Source organism: Puma concolor, chromosome A2, assembly GCF_028749965.1.
Source record: "Puma concolor isolate L17-30 chromosome A2, mPumCon1.1.hap2, whole genome shotgun sequence".
Lineage (NCBI taxonomy): Eukaryota > Metazoa > Chordata > Mammalia > Carnivora > Felidae > Puma > Puma concolor.
In genome coordinates this window covers 8,329,390-8,354,417 of record NC_141668.1, presented here as the reverse complement: position 1 = coordinate 8,354,417, position 25,028 = coordinate 8,329,390, and the positions used below count along the sequence as shown (strand labels likewise).

Below are 25,028 nucleotides of genomic sequence, written 5' to 3'. Positions count from 1 at the left end.
AATGACCCACTTGGAGGACCATAAAACCATAACGGTCCTGTGTGACAAAGAATTCAGCAGCCCAACTTCAGGACCAGTGTTCTGGTGCCACATGAAGAATTCCAGATCAGTTCTTCAAGTTGGTGTGAACATTACCTCGTGTACTTACATCATAGTGTCCTTTCCTTTGGTACCGTGGAGCCTGGACTGGACTTAGACCCCACCGCTGAGATAAGTCGCTTAAAAACGTGTGCCTTTTTACCCTTGAACTTTCTGAGAATAGAGAACAGTCCTCAAAAGTATACGGATGTAAACACTCCTGAAAATTTGAACGTCCGCGGCTGTTCAAGCCTTTAGTAAAGAAAATCCTGCTGTTTGGAAACCTGAAATCTTTTGGGGGGATGTCAGAACAAATAAAGGAAGTTGACCCAGCTAGCGTAGGGCCCCGCTCTTGAAATTACATTTACTGTAACTTCTTGCCTTTGGCTTATTTAGTGTTTATGTCCTCGGCCTGATGAACTCACAGCCTTGGATGTGCAGAATCTTCACACCACCGGCACGCTCGACAGAAGGGGGTGTCAGCAGGAATGATGAGGAACCTGCAAAGTCCCCCGGTCCTTCCCTCCCAGAAGTGCCATTAGCCATCCAGTCGCTCTCTGTTGGGAGTCTGGCAAATATATTACTTACTTCACTTTCCACTTCAGTGGAACACTGACTTATGTTTAATTTGGTGGAGGGCAGAGGTCAATATTTTATTAGTTAGTGATATCATTACAGTGGTTTCATTCCATAGACGATATCTGGGAAGAGAAGAGAGAGGGATAGATACACTGGAAAGTTGCCCTTTCATTTGGCCTGTGTGTGACTCAGAGTTTGTTTTAGTTTTGTTTTGTTTTCGGTGTTTCCAGAGGAGCCTATGCACAACTGAGTCACACATCAAAAACCTCATGACCTCATTAGCTTTTTATAATTTGGTTTGGGGCAGGGGCTAGAGGAGTCCTTGGCCCTTGGAAAGGTGTTTCAACACATTTTCCTTATTTAGTTCAGAATAGAGAGTAGGACTGTTGCGGGGGGGGGGGGGGGGTCGCAGGGGGCGCCTGGGTGGCCGAGTCAGTTGAGCGTCTGGCTTCAGCACGGGGCATGATCTTGCGGTTTGTGGGCTCGAGCCCTGAGTCAGGCTCTGTGCTGACAGCTCGGAGCCTGGAGCCTGTTTTGGATTCTCTGTCTCTGTCTCTCTCTGACCCTCCCCCGCTCATGCTCTGTCTCTCTCTCTCTCTCAAAAATAAACATTAAAAAATAAATAAAGAGTAGGACTGTTTGGTGAAGTGTCTCCCATAAGGAGAAGATGCCCAGCTCTCAGGACCTACGATTCCTCCCCCTGCCGGTGCCTTCAGAGCGACTCGCGGCCTCTAACGGAGACCGTCTCTATACGTAGAGGGGTGAGCACTGGATTTAAGGATGCAGTTGAGGATGTATGATGAAGATTCTGCTGAAGGGGAGTGTTCTCAAGATGGTGCTGGACTATTCCATCAACAAGGCACTTTTCGTATACTGAAAACCGTCTGAGGATCGCCAAGAACATCACACAGTGACGTCCAGTTGGCGTTACTCTCTTACGCATGTCCACCACATGACAGGAAAGTTCCGAAGAGCAAACACTCCTGACGTCGATGAAGTCAGCTGGTCATCAACACCATCTGTGAGGCTACTCGCTAATGTGAAGGGCAACCCCAAAGTAGCCCGACTTCATTCAAAACGAACTTGAGGACAAAGCGCATCTTTTACCCTCAAGGGGCTTCTGTCCCGGGAGGAGAGAAGAGCTGTGTTCACAGTCATATCATTTCTGCAGAGGGGAGGAACCTAGTCTACCTCCTTCTCGTCCAGAAGAGACTTTAGCGAGTTGGCCTCTCCAACAGCGTGCAAGTACGAAAAAGGCGATGTAGCAGCAGAGGGGAGTAGCAGTTGGGGCCGGTAACAAGGACATGGCACGTAAGGGCAAGACTTCCCTTCGGGGAGGGTGTGGGTCTAAGCAGAGACCCCCGTGGACTGGGATTGCCACATTCAGAGGCTGTTACTAAGACATGAATAAAAAGGAAGCCTTCTTGCCAAGCTCGTCCATTTCGTAGCACCGTGTTCTCCGGCAAGCGATGGAACTCTGTTTCCTCATCTGTGAAATGGGAATAAGGCCGCCTAGCTTAATGGGAGTGTGTGCATTCAATGAAAACCTCAAGCGTAGTCTGTTGTCCAGCAAGTGCTTCCTTCCCAGTTCCCTCCTCTTTCTTAAAAGCAAAACTGGTAAGAAAGCAGCTGTCAGGTCATTATCAACAGGGCCTAGAGGATCAAGGCTCCCGTTCTGGTTCGCAGTTCAACCCAGGGAGTAAGTACAAGTGTTCCCAGTGGGCACATGTGCTTCTGCCTCCGTGAGCCACAGTCCAGCAGAAAAGGCCATCAATCACACAGACATGAACCAAGGGCCAATTGAAGCATAAGCTCCCGCGAAGGAAGCTCAGAAAAGGGGGAAATTGATCATCCCGGGGGTGGGAGGGAGTAGATCAGAGGAGACTCACAGAGGTATCTGAGCTGTTCCTTCAAGGTTTTCGGGGGGCAGGGGGAAGGGGGTACACAGGGACCACATAGTCTTATTTTCTACTGCAGGGATTCAGTATTTGCTCTTTTGCAATCCATAAAAGTTACACAGAGGAAGGGAAAAAAAAATAGTGAGTTCAACCCATCCAGCTCATCTGATCTGAAACAGAAAAAGACTCATAATGAATATGTCAACACTTCCAAGTTTTTCATTTCTTCTCCAAAGCAATTTCATCTGCAAATGAATTATGCACTCCGGGGCTAGACAGGACCTCCACTCCTGCGCTCCAGAAAAAAATGTGTTTACTTCGCTTCCATTTCTTACAGCTCAGCGGGAAAGCGGTTGCAATGCAATTTCTGAGGTGGTGTAGGGCTTGCGATGTCAGTCTTCTCTCCTTCTCCAGAACGCAGCAACGCTTGTCAACCCAAGGCTGGAGGAGACTTCGTCTCCCTCCCCCACCAAGCCCACCAAGCCCACCAAGTACATAAATCATCCCCCAAGAAAGAAGATGCGGTTCCTGGATTTCTCTTTTGTCTGGCGGGCCGACTCAAGTCCAGTCTGGGAGGCATCGTATTGTTGCATCCGTCTGCAGGGCGCCGAAATCACTCTCCAGGATTGTGATTCTCGAAGCTACTTTTCAGTACAATAGGCTGAGCTCGTTGTTTCCCCGTGCACGGGTCGCAGGTTTTTATCTCCCGGAAGTGTGTCTCCTTTCTGAAAAACAAATGCATCCCGCCATGCGGTCTGAGGTTCCCAAGGGCTCCGCGGCGGCCGCCCCCGGCTCAGGAGAGGGAAGAGAGCCCCCCCCCCACCCCGGGGCGTGAGCGGGAGATTTTGGTGGACGGTGGGGCCTGCCGCGGGCGCTGAGCCTGTGTTAAGATGCCCTCTAGCGGTCATGAGCCACAACCAGTGCTGAACTTGGGGAAGGAGCTCGGAGGCCAGTTTCTACAAAGGCTCCAGCGTCCTGGGTGCGGGCGCGGGTCATTCGTCTCTGCTATGAAATCCCGGATGGCAGCGGTGTTGCTCCCACAAACAGAAGCGTGCCGTCGTGTTCAGAGGGTACAACCCAGGGATTTTGCTCCTGTTTGCACCATGTCACGGCTGTGCCCCTGAGCCTCTGACCCTGGAGAGGCCCAGGAGGGGTTTGCTGAGTGACTGAGCGTACGAATGAGCCGAGTGTGTAAGGAACAAGGGTTGTGAGCCCCACCGTGCGCCCGGTTGATTCTTCTTATTTCTGGGGCATGTCTGATGCGCATTCTCCCCTCGGCCGCCACGTGATGGACAGAAAGAACAAGCCAGCACCCATCCTAACGTGTCTAACACGAAAAACTCTGCTCCAAATGTTGGAGGGGACGGCAGCACAGAAACTTGGTGGGTAGAGAGGGTCCCGGCCGGTAGTTCACAAGTGAAGGTCAAGGAAGGGCATCAAAAAGGAAGGAGAAGCGGGGCGCCTGGGTGGCTCAGTCGGTTGGGCGTCCGCCTTGGGCTCAGGTCAAGATCTCACGGTTCGTGAGTTCGAGCCCCGCGTCGGGCCCTGTGCTGACAGCTCGGGGCCTGGAGCCTGCTTCGAATTCTGTGTCTCCCTCTCTCTCTCTCTGCCCCTCCCCAACTTGTGCTCTATGTCTCTCAAAAAAACTAAATAAATGTAAAAAAAAAAAAATTTTTTTTAAAGGAAGGAGAAGCAGAAGAAGGAATATTCTCTTCATCCCACTGAGCAAAAGGCTGCCTCTCGGTCAAGCGTCCCTCCTGAAACTGTCACCCAGGGCCACCAGCAGAAGTCAAACTGTGAGAGCAGACGGTAGAAATGAGCCCATCTACCAGCCCGGCTCCTGATATCCCCGGGGAAATGACATCAGAATCTGGATATTTCGGGGCGAGTGGCTTCCATCCTGAGCTTGTGGGTTTAACCCCTGTAGCCGAACGCTACGAATGCAGAGTGGGGAGCAGTGGGGAGCAGCAGAGGAAGAGTTGACACGTTCCTGTGGCCTTCAGCATCTGCACCAGCTCTGAAAACCTGTCTTGCTCCCAGAGATGGAGGCCAAGGGGGCTGCGGTCTTATCAGTCAGAAGATCCATAAACGGAGATGTAGTAAAAATGGGAGGGGCGGACAGACGGCGGAAGCGACACTGGGGTGACCCTGCTCTCCACTCCTTCCCAATGTTCTGTGCCCACACCGGGGGCATCGTGCCAGGCTAGCCTTGCGATGGCACAGGGTCCAGGCCGGCACAGGGGAGAAGCTTCGACTTTGAATCCCACAGACCTCTGGGCTGTACCTCTTAGGATCTGCATCCTCATAGGCATCGTAACTTACTCCCGGTACCTCAGTGGCCTCCACTGTAAAATGGGCACACGAGTATCAGCCCACAGTGTTGTTAGCAGATTCAGTGAGATAATACGTGTAAACTATCTCAGGTGGGCTCTGACCTAGAGCCGACCTTCAAGAAATGTTAGATGCCGTCTTGATGATGGGGACACTGAGGAGGAAGAGGAAAGCTGAGAATCACGTCGGTCCGCTTTGTTATAGCTTTCTCACACACACATACACACACGCATGACACAGGGAACTGGGTCACGGGAGGGGCGAATTCTCTTCTCACACATCACACGTGAGCCCCTTGTCTTTTCTCTGCCCCGTTCCTCCCCACCTCTGCTAACTCTCCCATCCCTCCCCACTTTCTACTCCTTGGAACAGCCTCCAAACATAGCATTAGAAAACATTAGTGTTTCCAGAAAGCCGAGCTCTCCTGCCTTCCGTAAGCCAGCAGACTGAGCACCAGACCCGTAGCATTTACCCCACATTCTGAAGTCCCTCCGTACGTACGTAAAGATTTTCTTCATGCCCCTTCTCACTCTTTTACCTGGAACAGAGTTTGAAGGATGTGGTGATCAGTTCTCTGATAATGCCAATTTTTAGACTCCATCCTGAATATCGTTATTGCTGCCAAAACCCACCGGCAAAGTAATATCGATGCAGCCTCCGTACTGAAAAGGATGTGTTTACTGAGTTGTTTTTTTTTTTTAATATCAAGGACTTTAACTATATTACAGTTAAAATCAATAGAAATGTAACCTTTTCAACCACTGAAATGAGTTCATTTTTATTATTAGTCTTTTTCTGCCATTACAGTGTCATGATTACCAAAGGAACCAGGTCAACTTAAGCTTTATTGAAAGACCATTAGAGAAACAAACTCAAACTCATTTAAATACTGAAGCCACTGCATTAAAAGGATCAATAAAGCCGGAGCACCTGAGGTTGCTTTACTTAAACACCCCACATATGAGAATCATTCCATAATCACAATTTGAGCAAACCTATAAACCTACCAGACCATCCAATAAATAAGAAAACGCTGTTTCATTGCATACGTTTAGAATGGTAAAGCCCTTAACATTAGTCTGATTACACATACAGCATTTAAATTTTCTCTCAGTATTTTAAAACATCACCTGGCAAAGAATCATTGCTCAATGAATGCCATTTACTTAGGAAAGCCATTCTCTCCCTGGGCCAGGAGAATGACAATGATAGAAAACACCATTTTATTTCTTTAAAAATAACAAACACAGAGTTAGCTAGATGGAAAGGGAGTCTTAGCCTCGCAGGGAGTCAGGAAATTCTCTTTCAAACAACACTTAGCATGGTATCTTGCACAAGGTAATGTGTATTAAATTGAATATTTATGACTGATGCCATGGACTTGGATTAGACCCAAAGCTCGTGGTGCCTCAGTTTCCCCATCTCTAAGTGTGATAACACCTTTCCATACCTCCTTCCCTAGATACTAGAACAAAGACAAATATCACCATCCTCTTCAAGCTCCTCCTCAGAAACCACAATGTACGTTGCAAAGTTGAGTAGTAGTGTTTGGTTAGGATGATTTTAGAATGAAAATGGTTCCTGATGGCATATTGTGTCTAACCTGTGATGCAACCTGGGATCACCACCTGTCCCTGCCTGACATCAGCATTTATGTTGCATTTTTGAAACATTCTATTCTTCTTTATTTAAAAACCACCTATTAGGTTTTTCTAATTAAAAGCTTACATGTATTGTGAAATGTTCAGAAAAGAACAGAGAGGAAAATTAAGTTTGCCCGAGAGCCCTGTGTAAAGTCAAGACCTCCATGTTTCCACAAAACCCATCTTGCCTACTCAAGGGCGTTGTTATGACATTTCTGTCTTCCTTCTCCCCTGATGATGGGCTCGTTCCCATCATCAAACAAACATGAGTATTTCTCTCCATTAAAACAAAGTCCTATCCTCAGGGCGCCTGGGTGGCTCAGTCAGTTAAGTTTCCACCTCTTGATCTCAGCTCAGATCATGATCCTGTGGTTTGTGGGATCGAGCCCCTTGTCAGGCTGTATGCTAACAGCGCAGAGCCTGCTTGGGATTCTGTCTGTCCCTCTCTCTGTCCCTCCCCCACCCCCACAAAAAATAAATAAACTTAAAAAAAAAAAAGTTCTGTCCTGACCACACTCTCCTCATTTATTTATTTTTCTTGGCAATAAAACTGGAGATAGTGGTCTATTCTCACATTTCAGGTAAGCTTCTCACCATTCTATCTGCGTCACCGTTATTGACGTGTGAATCGCATGCCATGCAATGTGCACACGTGAAGTACACCAGTTGAGGAGTTTTGATGTGCACACCCAGGTAACCAAGACCATGGCCAAAATAGAGAACATTTCCAACATCCTGGAAGGTTCCCTCACACCCCTTTGTTGTCGATCTCCTCCGAAACTGCCCCGAGCAACCACTCATCAGATTTCTATTTCCGTTTCTATAAAACCACGTGTTCATTTTACCTGTTCCATAATCTTATATGAATGGGACCATAGCATCTGTTATCTTTCATTTCTGGCTCCTTCCATTCGGTGTAAGGATTCTGAGATCCGTTCTTCTTATTGTATCTGTAGTTGTATTGTCATTGCTGGGAAGTGTTGCATTTATGAATATACCATCATTTGTTTGTTCATTCACTGTGTGGTGAAAAATGGTGGATCGTTTCCAGTTGGGGAATATTATGAACAAACCTGTTACGAACACTTGCATATATATGCATGCCATTTTTAAAAATTTCTCTGGGGTAAATATGGGAGTAGAGTTGACAGCTCTCTGGTACGTATCTGTTTAACTTGCTTTCTATTTTATGTGACCTCCAGCAAAACTAGAGAGTTCCAGTTGCCCCACATACTCACCAGCGCTTGCCATTGCCAGTCTTTTTAATTACATTTGAAGCAGGTGTGCAGGGCTACCTCACCTTGGCCTCAGTTCTCATGTCCCTTGTGACCACTGATGTTGAGCAACTTTTCACGTGCTCATTGACCATTGGCAAATCTTTCGTGAAGCGTCCGTTCACATCTCTTGTGCCTGAAAGATCTGCCTTCTTATTGCTGAGTTAGAAGAGGTTTTTACGTGTTCGGTGTACAATTCCATTGCCAGATGTATGTATTGTGAATATTTTTTCTTCTGTTTTCTCTTGTACCGATTCTCAGTCATGCTTTTGCCCACTGGCTAGAACTTCTCTCCTCAAGATGGCCGGTGACCTCCTCACTACTAAATCTAATTTTCAGTGCCCCCATGTCTCCACTGTAGGGCAATATTCCACACAAGTGATCCCCTAACTTTTGGGACATTGCCGTGTTCTTGTTTCCTCCTACATTGCTGGCCTTGCTGCTTGGTCTCCTCTACTGGTTCCTCTCCCTCCTAGCCTCCCTCAGTTGGCAAACTTCTGAGCTCAGCCTGTAGTCCTTTCTTCTCCCCTGTTTTTATTCATCTTTTTGGTGGTTTCATCCCAAGTCACTATCCCAACCCCAACCTCTTCCCGTGTTCCAGATTCACATACCACGCGGACATCACACACATCTAACCAACTACTAGACGTCTAACAAACCTTCAAACTCAATATTTCCAAGTCTAACCCCCTTGGGGGCCGCCCACACACAACCTGCCTCATCTGTAGCCTTTCCAATGGGATTCGATGGCTACCCCATCCTTCCAGCTGCTCAGGTCTCAAACCTGGGAACATCGCTGGAATATCACCCCCTTGTTCCCACACTTCACATCCAGAAAGTCAAAGGTCAGATTGTCTTGATCTTCAAAACATCCATATTCTGAGTGGTCTCACCCTTTGGAACTGAGCTCTGGTACCACCGCCCACTTCTTGACAGACCCTCCATGAACACCCACCCACGTGATCGGCAGTGTTTGGGTGAGGCATCTTTTCCCTGCCATGCTTGTTCTGAGCCTAAATTCAGCCCTTTGAATGTTCCATTGAATCTCTACCTTGTTTTTTTTTAAGTAAGTCTGAATCTCATTCATTTTTGCCACAGCTTCTAAACTATTCATATATATTTTTAATCCTTGTCCTATTGTTAGCTTACCCTCTGCAAAGACTTCCAGAACCAAAATTCATACCTTAAGAACACAGTCCCCCATAAGACTGCCCTTGCCTCAGACATCAGCTGCAAGCTCAGGGGTCCCAGGCCACCCTCATTTCTGACCAACTGGCTATAAATTCACTAATTTCTCAGGCTCAACAGCTTGGTAGAATGACTCATGGAACTCAGTAAGGTGCTACATTTATGATAACAGTTTTATTATAAAGGGTGCATATTGGGACCATCCAAAGTGAGGGATGTGGAACATGAGATTTGAGAGGTCCCAAAGGAAAGCTTCCTTGTCCTTAGGACACGTCACCCTCCCTGCACCTTGATGTGACAACACAAGAGTATCGTATGTTGGGCTTCTGTGTGCAGAGGATCTTTCTGGTTTTATTATATAGGCTTGACTGATACATTCATTAGCCACCATATCAGACTCAGTCTCCAGCCTTTAATCGGATTGCCTTGATTCACAATTCCCATCAACCTTCCATCCCTGATGGAAATCCAATGTCCGCCCCCCTCCCCCCAGGATTTCCAGGGGTCCTCTCTGTCTCTAGTCTCTTCTATGGATGCTCTATCTGAGCCACAATACACCCACCAAAATGAAGCTCGCACCTTCTGTGGTATGGAATTTAAAGCCCTGGCATTTAAAGCCCTGGATAATCTGGTGTCCCTTTGCTACCTTCCATTGTCATTTACCATTTCTCTCCAGAACACACCCTAAGAACCAGTGAGGCTGGTTACCTCAGTACCCCCTAGCGATGCATGCTTCCTTCAAAATGCCTCCACTCTGCAAAGTTCAGTATTAAACCATGATGGCAGTTATTCTCAGTACCAGACATCTTAGAATTTGGGTAATACTTTATACTCAGTTTTCGTATATTGTTTTATACTATTACTCCCTGATTATTTTATCAGTCTTATTTCCAAAACAGGAGTAGAAACACCTTGAACCCAGCTGGGCACGTCTCTATGTACATCTTCAGCTTTGCTCCAGACCCACTTCACAAGGTGGCTGGTCAATAAAATCGCATGAAAAGTCCTTGCCTAGCATTAGAAGGTATTAGAAGCCCTGTCATTTACAGAGAGATCACTGCTAGAAGGAGATATGGTCAGGGGGTGACTTGAGCCCTCTGCCCAGGGTCTCCCTCTTCCCACAGGGAAGCCCCCCTCGGTGTCAGGTCACCCTGTGGTAATCATTCGCCCATGCCCTGGATAGCCTATGGGATGGGTGCACCACTGGACAGGGGTAACCTTCTTAAGTAGTTCACACTGACAGATGCCTCCAGCTGGTGCAGCCAACCTGCTCACTTCTAAAAGATTTGACCAATTGTATCCTTCTGTGAAGGGCTTATCTTCAAATAAAGTCCTTGTATCTGGACCAGTCACCGTGAGGGCGCCATGTTGAGGACTTGACAATCAGAGAAGCCATCCACTTCCACACAGACCAGTCCCCAACTCAGCAGATAAACAACGTGACACCAGTAACCTCAGACACACCAGACTATAACAGTTCCACTCTTCATAGATTCATGAGACAGAGGTTTCCTAATACATCATTTTTATTGATGGCCTCATTAACACTCCCCCATAAGACTCGCCCGGAATTCACCAGGAGCCAAATTTCAACAACCCCTGAAAATGCATGCTTGACAAATTGAGATCACAGGGGCTAAAAAAAAGACTAAAATAGAAATGGCCTCAATCACATTTGTCGTGTCTACATCGCTTCTCATAATTGTTCTCGTTCTTGTTTTGTTATCGTTTTCACTTAATTGAAAATGTTTGCCACTGCATTATATACTTTCAGCAACACGTCAAGACCTGTTTTCATAACTGACCATTTCTAATTTTGTTTTTCCTCCTCTTCTTTGTCTTCTCCCTTTTACCACCCATTTATTTGCTTTTCCTTATTCCTGGAAAGTCATTGTATAATCTACTAAAATGTGTTTGGCCATGAGCCCTTCAGGAATATGCCGTATGAAATGATTTAATTGATGCTGATTATGTAAATTATTGTCAAACCTACCCACTACGTGTAATGGTTAAATTGACCAGTTACTGAAGTGATTTTAAATATGAAGTTATATAGGGGCGCCTGGGTGGCTCAGTCAGTTGAGTGCTGACTTCAGCTCAGGTCATGATCTCATGTTTCGTGGGTTCAAGTCCCGCATCGGGTTCTGTGCTGACAGCTCGGAGCCTGGAGCCTGCTTGGGATTCTGCGTCTCCCTCTCTCTCTCTGCCTCTACCCTTTTCGCGCTCTCTCAAAAATAAAATAAACATTAAAAAAAATTAATATGAAATTGTATAAAAACCATGAGCTATGCTCATACTAGATCTCTAAGAAGAAACTTGGAGGCATAATTACTAGAGATTAGTTCAGATATGAATTTTTAAAGCCTTACCTTTATCTTCTGAATTCTCACGTGCAAGTCAAAACACAAACCTAGATATGTTTTACCAGATTCTTTAAAAACAACTGTAGAGTGTTTGGGTCATTCCTACCATAAAAATCTTTAAAACTAATGCTGTTAAAGAAATGCTGTATCAGCTCTGAAATAAGAATTACTCTTCTCATTCACTTAGACTTATAAAAACCGTACAGATTTACTGATACAAAACCAGTATGTTGGTTTGTTTGTTTATTTTTAACAATTTATGCTTTAAATAGTATTCGGTGTTTTTCCAGTAGGTGGAGTGTTAGGCTAGGGGAAGCAGAGCAACATTTGAAAGCTTTTTTTTTTCCTTTTTACAATTTTGAGGAATTTTTGATATAAAACATAAATCACCTAATGGATTCATTAATTCTTTTAATGCATCAATACCACAAAATTCCGGTTGCCCTGGATCTTATGAGGCAGAGATACTGCACTGATTACATTACCATAATAATGACAGCATAGTAACACCACCAATAAATACTTATAATGCCTCTTGTTTTAAAATTGTTTATCAAGCCATCAGTGAAGCCTCCTGACGTCTCTGAGGGAGAAATAACGCACCCATACAGCAAAGAAAGATCTGTCTCTTAAATCCTTTGTCTCTTCAGCCTTAAGCATTTCTGGAAGAGAACCTTCCCGTGAGTTTATTAACGTTGGTTCAAGGCTGATGCCACCACTTGAGTCTGTGAACTTGGGCAAAATCACTAACTCTCCCTGGGACCTCCTCTACATGTGTGGGGAAAGAGGCGATACACAGCTGTCTTCAGGCCCCTCCCTCCTTAAAGTACCCCGACTGAACCTGACCTTTGTGTAAGCATTTCCTCCAGGCTGGATATTAGGAGCCAAATTTGCTGAGATATTTGAATACATATGGCAGAGACGGCTCTGGTTACGACGTGTGGGTCTTAGAATCGAATGTGAGCACCCTCTTCCCGGGCTCTTTCCACCCTCTGCCCTCACTAGGATTGGCTGCCATGGGGTATGTGCTAAACGACACCACATCGCTATGTCTGGGAGCGAAGTCATAGCAGCAATCTGCTCAGAGCTCCAGGGACCTGAAGGGTGCCTGGGTGGCTCAGTGCGTTAAGTGTCCGACTTCAGCTCAGGTCATGATCTCAAGGTTCTTGGGTGGGAGCCCCAAGTCGGGCTCACGGATCGTTCTGTGCTGACAGCTCAGAGCCCGGAGCCTGCTTCGGATTCTGTCTCTCTCAAAGATAAAGAAACATTAAAAATTAAAAATTAAAAAAAAAAAAAGCCCCAGGGACCTGGGAAAACACTGCTTCTCGGGCCCATAGTAACAAGACATTTTCAGAGAAACCTTAAGTAATATCTGGCCCAACCTCCTTGTTTTACGAAGGAGGAAACACCTCGGGAGTGTTTGTGACACGTTGAGCAGCATTGTCAGGAGCTGACTCCCAGCCCTGTTCCTGCTCCTGCAAAACACCCCTCCCCTCTCACAGCGGGAATCTGGAAGAGACCCTCGCAAGGCGAGCAAGGTTCCCAGCCCCTGCCACCCTCCAAAGAAGAGAAACGAGGTCCTAGCAACCCAGGTGTTGGAGGGGGTGGGACGGTAACAAGAGAAAAGGGGTGAAGACCAGCCACTTACCCTCCTCATGTTGGGAGAGAGCCCCCAGCCCCCATATACAAGGCATTTCCCATTCTAGAAAGACTTGGGGCTGGTGGATTCAGCTGGATCTTTCCTCGCCGTGGAGGCAAAGTCTCCTTTGCTTTGTCTTGGAGTTAGAAGGATCCCAGAGCCAGATGCGGGCTTCAGAGAAGGGGCTACGGAGACGGTGTTTGAGCCCAGCTCATCAGGGCCCCGTGCTGAGGCATCGGGCTAGAAAAAAGCCAGTGGTCAGATACTAAATCCCAGAATAAGGAATCATTCATTGTCTTTGGCGAAGAGAACAGAAGGTCGTGCCAGGCAAATATCACGCACAAGCACATACAAAGTCCTGATGAAGCATGCGTGAGAGGGCTTAGTGGGTCCAAAGGACTGGGAGAGGTTGAGTAGGGTCAGAGCAGAGAGGCAACAGGGAGGGGAGAACGCTCCGCTGTCCCTTCCCCTCGTTCTAGGAAGATGCCACCTTCCCCTCTGATCTTGTCCTGAAGAGGCAAAGGCTCCCCGGCTTGTGTTTCTGCAGGTAACTGAGTTATTCGGTTAACTCCCCATTCGTGGAGGCCACATAACACACTGGGGCAGCTCCATTACAGACCTTCATCACTAACCCAGTTCTAAAAGCTGGACTGTTTCCCACGTATCCCACGGTTCGGTTACAAAGGAGAGTGCTTCTTGGCCTCTTTCCTCCCTGTACGTATCTCTGTAAGTGGGGCTTATGAGCTCTTTAGGCCAAAGTCGAACTAAGGTAGAATGCAGTGTGCCCTCTCACTGGGTCTACACCCCAAATGGCCACCTACTGTCTGCATTGCTGGTCACTCTTGGAATCGGAGGGACGGTCACATGGCCTGACAGTATAGGCTGGGAGAGGCTGGCACCCTGGCCCCCACAATGAAGCGTTTGTTTGTGGTCCTGGGAATGTGCTACACTGACTGGTGGGCCAGCGTCCAGTCCCAGAGGCCCTCGGAGTAGTGGGAAGGGAACCAAAGCGTAAAGATTCCGAGTCACAGATCAGCCATCAACCCGTCTCCTTCCGTGCAGTCTTCAAGGATGCAGTCAGGCGTATGCACCCAAACCTGATGGCTGCAAAGTACTGTGAGGCCTTCCGTCACTGGGTCGTTCATAGAGCTTTCCAAGAAGAACCGAATTCTAATGGAAGTAAAAAAACTAGGGTTCCCATGCCTTAAACACACACACACACACACAGATATAGACACATCAGTGTGGCTCAGCCAGTGACGACTCCTTTAATAAATGTTAAACGAGCACTTGAGATGATACAGGCCCACTCCATGTGGGTCCTAAAAGGGCCGGGAGGTTTACCAGATAAATCCACAGAAAAGAAGCAGCCACGAGTCCAAAGGCGAGGTACCGTCCTGGGCTCTGACATCCCGTGTGTTCCCTCTGCCTGTTCAGCCCCCTGCTCAAGGTTTCCCAAGCTGCAACAGGCCAGGCGCTAGCTCCCGGGGAGGGAGAGGTGAAAGGGCTGGTCCCCTGTCCTCATAGAGTCACCTTCTAGCCAGGGGACGGGAGGGGACAGGCTGCAGCCCTGTAGCTGGTGGGAGACCCACGAAAACCCCACTTTGCTGACTCCCACTCTCATGTAAGTTTACTGTGTCCTCTCCATTAACGAGAACGAGGTGGCTTGGGGTCAGGAAGAGTCTCTTAAGTCAATGAACCCTTGGTGCCGGGGCTGAGTACTGCTCTTCCCTGTTCTCCGCCAGTTGTCAGTTGTGAACGGCCCGCAGGGACCCGTCTGCCGGCCCCCCAGTGGGACGAGGTTAAGATGGGAGAGAAAGGGACAGTGTCTTCTCTTCAAACTCCTTCTCCTGTAACATCCACGGGGGTTCAGGTGGGGAGGAGGGGGATGATTCGGGGATGAGACGAGCCGATCATTGGTGTCACCCCTGATGTCTGTTTGCACTGACCTTTCCTTATGGTCAGGCTTGAGCTTCAGCGCGGAATAAAAACCTCCATCAAGATGGTATGTCCTGAATTCAATGTGTCTGAGCTAACTCCACGTGTTACCAAAAACTAAGGGTTAGGAAAGGAGGCGCGACATCCGGGGCCCTGGTCCAGGGTGTGGCTTCCTCTCGGGTGGAGCCAGCCATCCGTCCCCGCGGTGGCACCTCATCCATGCCGCTTCAGTCTTTCTTCTCTGTCCCTTCCCTGCCTCCTCCGCTTCACCCCCAAGACGCGAGCAAGGCCGATGAAACTCCTTCACACGATGGCTTAAACAGGCAAATGAACCGAAATTGTAAAATAATACCTGAATGAACGTTAAAGCTCGCAGCTCAGCACGTAGGACAGGAGCCCCAGCCCGAATCAGTATAATGGGAAATGTTGAACAAATTAGTGCTTCCTTGAGGTCACCCCGGGGCACACGGAGTCACAGTCCTTAACCTTAATGAGCCTCCATTACACAATCTCTTATTGCCTCTTAAATGCCAGGAGAATGACCACCAGCTAAACGTACCGCAGAACAGTTCACTTGGACCCCAAGAAATTACCTTGAAATTATTACACTTAACCACGGCCAATGCACCAGGGCTCCTGGGAAGAGGCGGCCAGCCACCTGGCAATACCGAGTGAAGTGATATCGTTTGACATGGCCTTGGGCTTTTCGGGTCCAGCCTTTCTTGCCTTATCTGATGTAATAATGCATTTCCTCTCTCAAATGTCAATATTTAAAACGCGGCTGATCCTCCCCCTCCCCTAGCGGACGTGGCTGGGCGAATTCTGGAGACGGTCGCTTGTAGCTCACGGTTCGGTGTCCGGCTAGAAGGCTAACTCTGCCGCTTACTCTCTTTCTGCTTGGGATGCTTTCCGTATCACCGAAGAACAGGACGCCTATCCCATGTCTAGTCGATAAGATGTGAACAGCCTGGCGAGCCTTGCATACAGTCGTGGCTCAATACATGCTTCCCCCTTTCCTGGTGGAGCTGTCTGGGCCCAGTCAGGAGACTGAAACCACACAGTGGGTTACACGTGGGGTTTTTGATATAAGTGTTGACTACGGTAAAGGGAAACTGCACGATCGAAGGGAACGCCAGGAGCATTTCGTAGAGGCTACCCGCCTCCATCCCGCAGAGCTGAGGGGCGGTGGAGGGTCTCAGACGTCGTTGGAGAAGATCATTCAGCCCTCCGGAGAGCAGGCCAGCCTGGAGCTGCTTCCTGCCAAGCAGCAGGCCACGGTCTGGAGTGCAGGTGCCTGTCAGGCTGCGGTGCGTGCAGTGGGAGACAGAAGGCCTTTGGAGCACGTGGGCCACGGGGGGACGGCGCAGGACCTCTTATTGTCACCTCTGGAGGGCTTGTCACCAGGCTGCACCATCACGGAGGCATCACTCTGTGGGCCCGCGGCTCAGACAGACTTCACTTACTTGACGAAGTAAGACTTAGGAGTATTCGGGACATTCGTAGGTAAATCAGAACCAGGCAGGGTCGCTGTCACTTTGGATGACAGAATCAAGATTCGAAACCTTTTGCTTCAACACAAAAGAGAGAAAAAAACACTGCATATAAATAGAGCTAAAATTTAGGTTTGGGTTCAGGTTCTTAACCGCGTACGTATAGGAAGGGGGTAAAGTCAAAAGGAACCTATGGAGACAAGCCAGGAATTTTATTTTACTATGAGCTCAATCCAAGTGATATTAAAGGGCTGCTAAAAAGCCACGTCTCTCTGGTCTGGAGCCATAGAAACAGTTCAAAAAGGTAATTCTACGGGATGTGTCAGGCCACATCTGAGGACTGATTTCACTCCGTGTGCACTTTATCTTTTTTTTTTTTTTTAATTATTTTTGGGGCGCCTGGGTGGCGCAGTCGGTTAAGCGTCCGACTTCAGCCAGGTCACGATCTCGTGGTCCGGGAGTTCGAGCCCCGCATCAGTTTCTGGGCTGATGGCTCAGAGCCTGGAGCCTATTTCCGATTCTGTGTCTCCCTCTCTCTCTGTCCCTCCCCCGTTCATGCTCTGTCTCTCTCTGTCCCAAAAATAAATAAACGTTGAAAAAAAAAATTAAAAAAAAATTATTTTTAACCTTTATTCATTTTTGAGACACAGAGAGAGACAGAGCGTGAGGTGGGGCGGGGCAGAGAGAGAGGGAGACACAGAATCCAAAGCAGGCTCCAGGCTCTGAGCTGTCAGCACAGAGCCCGATGCGGGGCTTGAACTCACGGACCATGAGATCATGACCTGAGCCGAAGTCGGACACCTAACTGACTGAGCCACCCAGGCGCCCCTGTGTCTACTACTTTAAGAGTTAGATTAACATATATCAACACATTTTTATTGAGGACCTACTATGTGCTTGGCAGTGTACAGGGCCAAAAGACAAAAGAAATCTAAAAGTCTAAACATCAAAATTTGATAGTTTTTAAGATTATGCACAGTATATTCATAAAATGGAATACCAGTCATTCCTGACAAGTGATTTAGTTGTAGATTTATTGACATGGAATTTCATAATACATCTTTAAGTAATGAAAAGTAAATACAAAGCAATATGCATAGTTGGGTCCCATCCAATTTTGGGGAAAAAAATCAAAGCTATATACATTAACAAACTGACTTGATAAAAACATTATCACCAGGTGGGGTTTTTTTCCTGCAAATCTATACTATTATTTTCTCTATAATGAACGTATATTGTTTGTATCCATCTTTAAGTTCTTTGGCAAGACAGATAAAAATATAAGAAGTATTTAGGGGAAGATCATCGCTGTGAAGCATGTAGGGTAGCCCCTTATGTTGGCTTTCCACGAGTATCTTTTTTGACCACAAAAAATTTCTGACCGCGGAAGTAGAGGGACGGACCGCAGCAGTTACCCATATTTGCCGCCAGATGGCGCCAAAGCAGCTGGCTAATATTTAGCAGCCAGCAGAGCAACTTGATGAGATTTCAAGGATCTTCAGATTCTCTGGCCAGAATAAGTGTTTTGTGAGCGATGCACTTCAAATTACAGAAAACTTTTCAGAATTAGAGCTGAGCATGCCAGCGTTTGCTTTGCCAGTGTTTTCTGGAGCTCTGTTACGGTGCCTGCAGTTCCCATGCACCGTAACTTACTATACTCTACCAGCTCTGCAGGTCAGCCTTCCCCAGATTCCTGAGATGCGATGAGTCTTTGAACCCCGGCTTTTCAATAAGCCCTGCGTCTCTAGTAAGCAGTCTCAGGAGTCAGGTGTAGATCATTCCTCAAAGAGGCTCATCCTCCACGCGGCACGTGACATGAGCTCACTTCCCAGCACCGTTGCTGCTGACAGCCTCACTTCCCGCAGCCTCAGCCCAGTTTTATCGGTGACCAAGGACCCGGGAGTGGGTCGTTTCTGGAGTCTGAACGCTGCCTTCAGCAAGCCCCCCCCCCCCCCCCCCCCCCCCCCGTGTGCAGTTCCAGCAGCGCAGGGACGGTGGCGCCGTGTTTCCTCTCATCTGCACCCTTCGCCTGCTTACCTTAGCGGGTACGAAACTCATCTCAGAAAAGCGAAAGGCTGAGAAAGAGATTTTTCACAGGTGGCTACAAAGAGGCGCAGAAAACTCTAGAGGCTCCCGGTGGGGGAAACAGAACTAGACGGTGTCAATTGTAAGAAGACAGCTAAGGCAGGAAAAGCCATGTTGGGACACAGAGGACAGGAGACGTCCTCGTACTGGGAAATCGGCGTTTGCACTTGGTTCCCAGGAAATGTAACCAGAAACGGGCGTTGCTCCGACAGCCATGATCTGTAAGCTCTTTCCACCTGCTTCATTTTTCCCTTCCCTCCACTGCCAACTCCCCTCCCCTCGGAAAGAACGAGCCTTGCTGGAGCACATGTGTCTTTGTCCCCTCCAGGCTGTAATGTCCCTGCCCTGTGGGGGTATCGTCCTCATTTGATAAGCCAAAAAACTATATTTTACCCAACATGGATGTCAACATTGAATATACATATTTATGTATATATATTCATATTTGAATATACATACCAAAAATCAGCATTGGTCTGAAAGCTTATATGGTATGGAAAGGTGAATAAAACAGGACAATAAGCGGATCTTAAAGAAAATTCATTGTTGTAGCATTTTCTATCTCAGAAGTCAATACTGGAGATTAGATCAAGTAGATTTTACTCTATTGAAATGAGCAAGGGGGTTGCCTGGGTGGTTCGGTTGGTGAAGTGTCCAACTCTTTTTTTCTTTTTAAGTTTATTTATTTTAAGAGGGAGCGAGAGAGAGAATCCCAAGCAGGCTGTATACCACCAGTGCAGAGCCCGATGTAGGGCTCAAACTCACAAACCGTGAGATCGTGACCTGAGCTGAAGTCAGATGCTTGACCAATTGAGACGCCTAGGCATCCCAAGTGTCCAGCTCTTGATTTCAGCTCAGGTCATGATCTCACGGTTCATGAGTTTGAGCCCCACACCGGGCTCTGTGCTGACAGGGAGGAGCCTGCTTGGGATTCTCTCTCTCCCTCCCTCTCTCTCTCTCTCCTTCTCTCTCTCTCTCTCTCTCTCTCTCTCTCTCTCTCTCTCTCTCTCTCCTCCCTGCTTGCTCTCTATTTCTCTCCCAAAATAAATACAAATAAACTTTAAAAAAACACAGCAAATAAAACGAGCAAGGATCTTATCCAGCCGAAAATGTTCACAAATTCTTCACAGAAAAATGTGTGTAAGCTGCAGGACAATTCACAAGGAGTCTTCACTTCCCAAGCTCAGATATTTTCAAATAACCCCACAGAAGGAATAAATGGGCTTCCCGTTTTCTCAGGCTGGTATTTCAGAGTCAGCACCTTCTGAAATAAGATATCAGGACACCAGAGTTCGAAGAGTGATGTCATCCCCCCCCCCCAGGAAGATTTGATTCCAGGGCAAGTTAGCCATTTCCTTCTAAAAGTGTCTCTTGTTTTCTCCCCGCAGCTCGATCATTATCCTTCTGTGAGTTACCATCTGCCGAGTTCATCTGACACCCTGTTCAATTCTCCCAAGTCGCTCTTTCTAGGAAAAGTTATAGGTAAGAATTCTGTGCTTTCGGTATAAACGTGTGGTAAGAATGTGTTTGGTATAAGAATTATATTAGCTGGTGTGACTTTGGATTTTTTAAGTGACTGGGTAAATTTCTTGTCATTGGGTTCCATCACCAATACTCTTCTTCTTGGTTTGGTTCGAGAGAAGGTGTGTTGTTTTTCTCAGTGATGCGGAAGAGAAGGTTTATCAGATGGTCTTGGGGGTAAATTGTTCAAGTGATACATTCTAAAGCCACTACTTTGCCTTTGAAACACGCTGTGATCGGTGGTTGTGGACTCTGTTGTCTGTGAAGGCAAAGGAGCCAGCGTCGTTTGGGACATGACACAAACTGAAACACAAGTGAGGCTCAGTGCCTGTTCCCTGCTTCTTCATGTGAAATTTGCTCATGGGTTCGTTAAAGATCCACACCTACTAACAGTATTTAATTTCTTCTTTGTCTAAGCACATCAACGTGGTTCCATCTTCCTCTCCCTCTGAGAGAGCTAGCTGAGATTATTTGCAAATTAGAAGGCCAGTGGGAATTGGAAAATTGTGCCAGAATACCCACCTTCTATGTGTGATCGTGAATCTGAGAGTCACTCTCGCCCTTTTCTTACCATAGATCAGCACTGTCTAGAGTAAAAGACACATGTGATTGGTTACATATTTTTAAGTGATTCATGTACAGTCAATGAAAGAATATATATAATATATGATATATATACATATATACATATGTGTGTATATACATATATACACACACACATATGTATACACATACATATATGTATATATATATATATATTTTTTTTTTACTATGAGAATGGATGTTGTGAACCAAGAATGGAAATGGTGGGTAATGCACAGGCCAAGGAGGAGGTGAGTTTGTGTCCAGCAAGTAGTAGGGATCAGAATGTCATTAATTGTAAAAAATACTCATTTTAAAAGATGAGGGTGGGGCAGATAATTAAGAGAACAGGTGACCCGACATATAAGAAAAATAATAATAATGTACGCTTACACAGGACTTACTACAAACCAAGATCCATCCTAAACACCTTAGATAGATGAAGTCACTGAACCGTCCCAGTGAGTCTGTGAGATCATCAAGATTGTTATTCAAGAGCATGCAAGATTGTCTGCATTTCACAGATGAGAAAAGCAAGGCACAGAGAGGTTAAATATCTTGCCTGAGACCGCCTACTTAGCAAAAGGTAGAGCCAAAACTTGAACCCAGGCAGGCAGATACATTGGCCTCACCCCCAACCCCTGTGCCATAGTCTCTGTGCGGGTTGACTGAGAAATGAAAAAAGGAAGGTTTGGGCGGCAGAGGGTGAGTGGTTGAGGGACATGTCCCACATCTCACGCCAGAATGTGGCCAAGAGCAAAAAATACTCTTGGACTCAGAAGCAGGAACGCAGCAAACAAGCAGAGCTGGGCTTGGGGCCCCCAAGGGAAAGGCCGTGTCCTCAGGAAAAGACAGGAGGGGTGGCATTTGCTCAGTCACCGGGTGGGAACAGAGGGAGGGCTGAAATTCACTGTGTGCTTTATGCTAAACATCTCGTGTGTGTAAATGTGATGTTAAATGTCACAACCGTCCAGTGAAGCCGGAGCTATGACTGTTAAACCCATCTGGAAGCGGAGAGGGCCAGCCGCCTGGTCAGCTTTACCTGGTCTGCAGTAAAGCAAGGTTTTCGAGGTAGGGCTCTCTTGACGAGAGCCCGTGGCCTTAAGCAGATCAAAAGAACTTGTCCAGCAGGGATGCAGCGGGAAGTCAAGGGTTGCCATCAATGGGCAACAAGAAGCAGCTGTTCAGTGGAGGAAAGCCTCGGCATTGGTCAGGTGTCTATCCCGAGACACTGGTGAGTGCCCACGTCTCGCCGCGTGCCTTCCTGCCATTCAGTCAAGAATAATTGAACATGTTAAGTGCTTCTTCGGGGCCATAAGCATTCCTTCAACACAGACTCTACATCATGATACTACGATGGTCCTAAAGATACCACACGGGGATGTTCTTGGAGTGACATCCACTGTGAACTCACACCTGTAACAGTGAATTTCATGGCTTTAGGAAAAGTCACAAAGTCAAGTTCCACCGGCAACGCTGAGGGCAGCTCAGGGCCTGGAACCCGCTTTGGATTCTGTGTCTCCCTCTCTCTCTGCCCCTCCCCCGCTCGCACTCTGTCTCTCTCGCTCTTAAAAATAAATAAACATAAAAATCAAAAAAAAGAGAGAATTTACTGTGCTGTAAATCTGTGCCAAGTGAGCGTTACACCTAGAGTTTTCCGTAGACCAAAGGAAAATTGTGCTGTGCACGTACAATGTGTGTGTGCCAATGTTGCATGAAGAACATATAAACACCTGTAAGGAAGTCCCTGATCCCCAGGTGGAGATGGCAGCATGCACAGGACAGGAGGGTGAGATGCTGCCACTCATCCCCAGGGCACTGACTTCCAGCAGCGACAGACTCTCATCTGCCCTACATTTCTGAACCCTTCTAGAAGGAAGTCGGAAGCACCAGCAACAAAGTTCCACAAGATAGAAATTTCACCAGCTCTCGTTATGTCCATTTTTTATTATTTACCAGCTGAGTGATGTCATAGATTTACGGATGTGATTTCCAGCAACGGATTTAATCGTATCTCAAAAATCTTTAAATCAGGGGAGAAAAATATAAGTTGAAGCCTGAAGCAGCATCTTCTATTTACTTTTTCTCCCCCAATGTTTCTTCAATGCCGTGGATAAAGACACAAATAGAATGTTTATTAAGTTTGCCAATGACACACAGCTGAGAGGATGATTTAATAAGTTGGATGATAAAAACAAAACATAAAACAAAAACCTTGAAAAGCATCTCGATGGCCTAGAAAGACAGAATAAAATAATGACATGAAAGATAATAAAGACAAACTTACCTCCTGCCTTAAACCAAAAAAGAAAAAAAAAAAAAAACTAAGTAGAAGACAGAACACCTTCTGGTATCATGAAAAAGACATAGGTTGATTTCATGGGGAGTTTGATATAAGCCAATACGTTGGGGCGATTGATGTTTAAAAAAGTATGGTACTGAGCTATGTTTTTCTAAATTTTTTTTTAAACGTTTATTTATTTTTGAGACAGAGAGAGACAGAGCATGAACGGGGGAGGGTCAGAGAGCGAGAGGGAGACACAGAATCGGAAACAGGCTCCAGGCTCCGAGCTGTCAGCACAGAGCCCAACGCGGGGCTTGAACTCACGAACCACAAGATCATGACCTGAGCCAAAGTCGGACGCCCAACCGAGGGAGCCACCCAGGTGCCCCTGAGCTATGTTAATAAGAGAATCGTATCCAGAGCAAGAAGTACAGTGACACCCCAGCGGGATGTCATGGCCTATCCCTAAGCACCTCATTTTAGCACAGATATTAATCTTCTGATGAAAAGACTAGATGAACAAAAGCCTACCCTCCCCCCCCCCCCCCCCCCCCCCGCAAAAAGAAAAATCAGAAGGCCTGGGGATACTAAGATATGATTAAAAGACATGAGAGAATCCATTTCCAGGCTTTGACAACTGCAACCTGGACAGGTGAAGCCTCCTAGAGGCTGACTCACCGAGACCAGAGAAGACCAGTGAAAGCAAGACTTCGGTCCCTGCAAGAAGAACTTCCTAATAATTACTGCTATTTAAAAAAATGAGTGGCCGCCATTTTGAGGCCGTGGACTCTCCATTACCGAGAGTATCTCAGCGAAGGCTCACTGGAAATTGGATTGTACCTTGCGTTTCCTGGATTGAGTGAGACCAGATCAGAGAAAACCTAAAAACCCTTGAAACAGTATGATTTATCACGGGAGCGATTTTCTTTTTTAAAAAGGTGGGAAATGCAACATTAAAGTGGAGATGTTCCTCCTGTTCCGTGTGAGAACCAAAAGGGTAATTCGATTCAGGGCTCCTCGGTATCAGTCAATGCCATGGACGCAGGCTAGATATGAATTAGAAGAATGTCACTGCACACTACACATCCCATCGCGAATGTTAGTGTAATATCCTGTTTTAGGATGGCGTATTCATTTTAATTTTAATGTTTAGAAAGGTAATTACGAGCCCTCTTTTATATTGTTTTTCAAGTTAACTCTTTGTGCCAGGGTTGTAAATCACAGTAATATAAAATGATAATAAAGTAGATGTAATTTGTAAGAAAAAGGCAGCAATTTGTCTGCATAAATTTGAGAAACTATGCTTGGGAAAAGTTGAATACTAATGCAGGGCAATTGTGGCTTTACTGATCATTTGTCAGTGGCAGTGTCTGGGGTGGTAAAATTAAAGGTAAATATCTATCCACTTGAATTTAATATAGTTTGTAAGTCTTAATGCTCCCAGATCATGATATTTTCCAAGCTGCTGTTATTTAAAACGACTCTGACAAAAGATATACCTATTGGTAGCCACTATATGATTTCCGTTATATTCTAAAATGTGAATATTGTGATCTTTTGATAAAAGATCCTTATTCTAGGGCTTTCCAAAACTTTCTGGAACTTTGGTAAAGGCTCCTCGCAAGGCAGGAAATGACATATTTCTATCTCCACTCACCGGGGAGGTGGTATACTGTGGTAGGCATTACACTGCTCACTGAATATTTCTGTGAATTGAATATTTCAATTCAAAAATTGTGAGTACAAAATACATGTGCAAATTTCTGAGCTAGGCCATTTAATTACTGGTCCAAGACCCTCCAGAGTCCTTCTGTCCCTTTGTTGTGTGGACTGGAAAACCTAAAGACCATGGTGGTTCCATCACCTGGGTCCCTCCATGACCACAATGAACAGAGAACCCTGTCAACTCATGACAAACCTATAGTACGATAAAAAAAAAAAAAAAAAAAAACAACTCTTGCTTTTTTAAGCTACTGAAACTAAGGTGCTACTTGTTACTGTGGCATAACCTCACCTATCCTGATTGATATATAAGAGTTAGAACTAAGAATGGACTTCATTGTCACCACATGGGTTTATACTCTTCCTTAACGACTTGCAAATTATATGACTCTACAACATTACTTGACATCTTG

General features: G+C 46.4%; 1 protein-coding gene across 1 annotated transcript in view; it reads left to right on the top strand.

The window, feature by feature from the left end:
- The window catches only part of CNTNAP2 (contactin associated protein 2), a 1,981,254-nt gene that overhangs the window by 1,837,857 nt on the left and 118,369 nt on the right, over positions 1-25,028 (top strand). Inside the window, exon 21 of the mRNA XM_086687667.1 lies at positions 19,895-19,988. Within this exon, the coding sequence (XP_086543793.1) occupies positions 19,895-19,988 (94 nt within the window). The remainder of the gene's footprint in view (positions 1-19,894; positions 19,989-25,028) is intronic.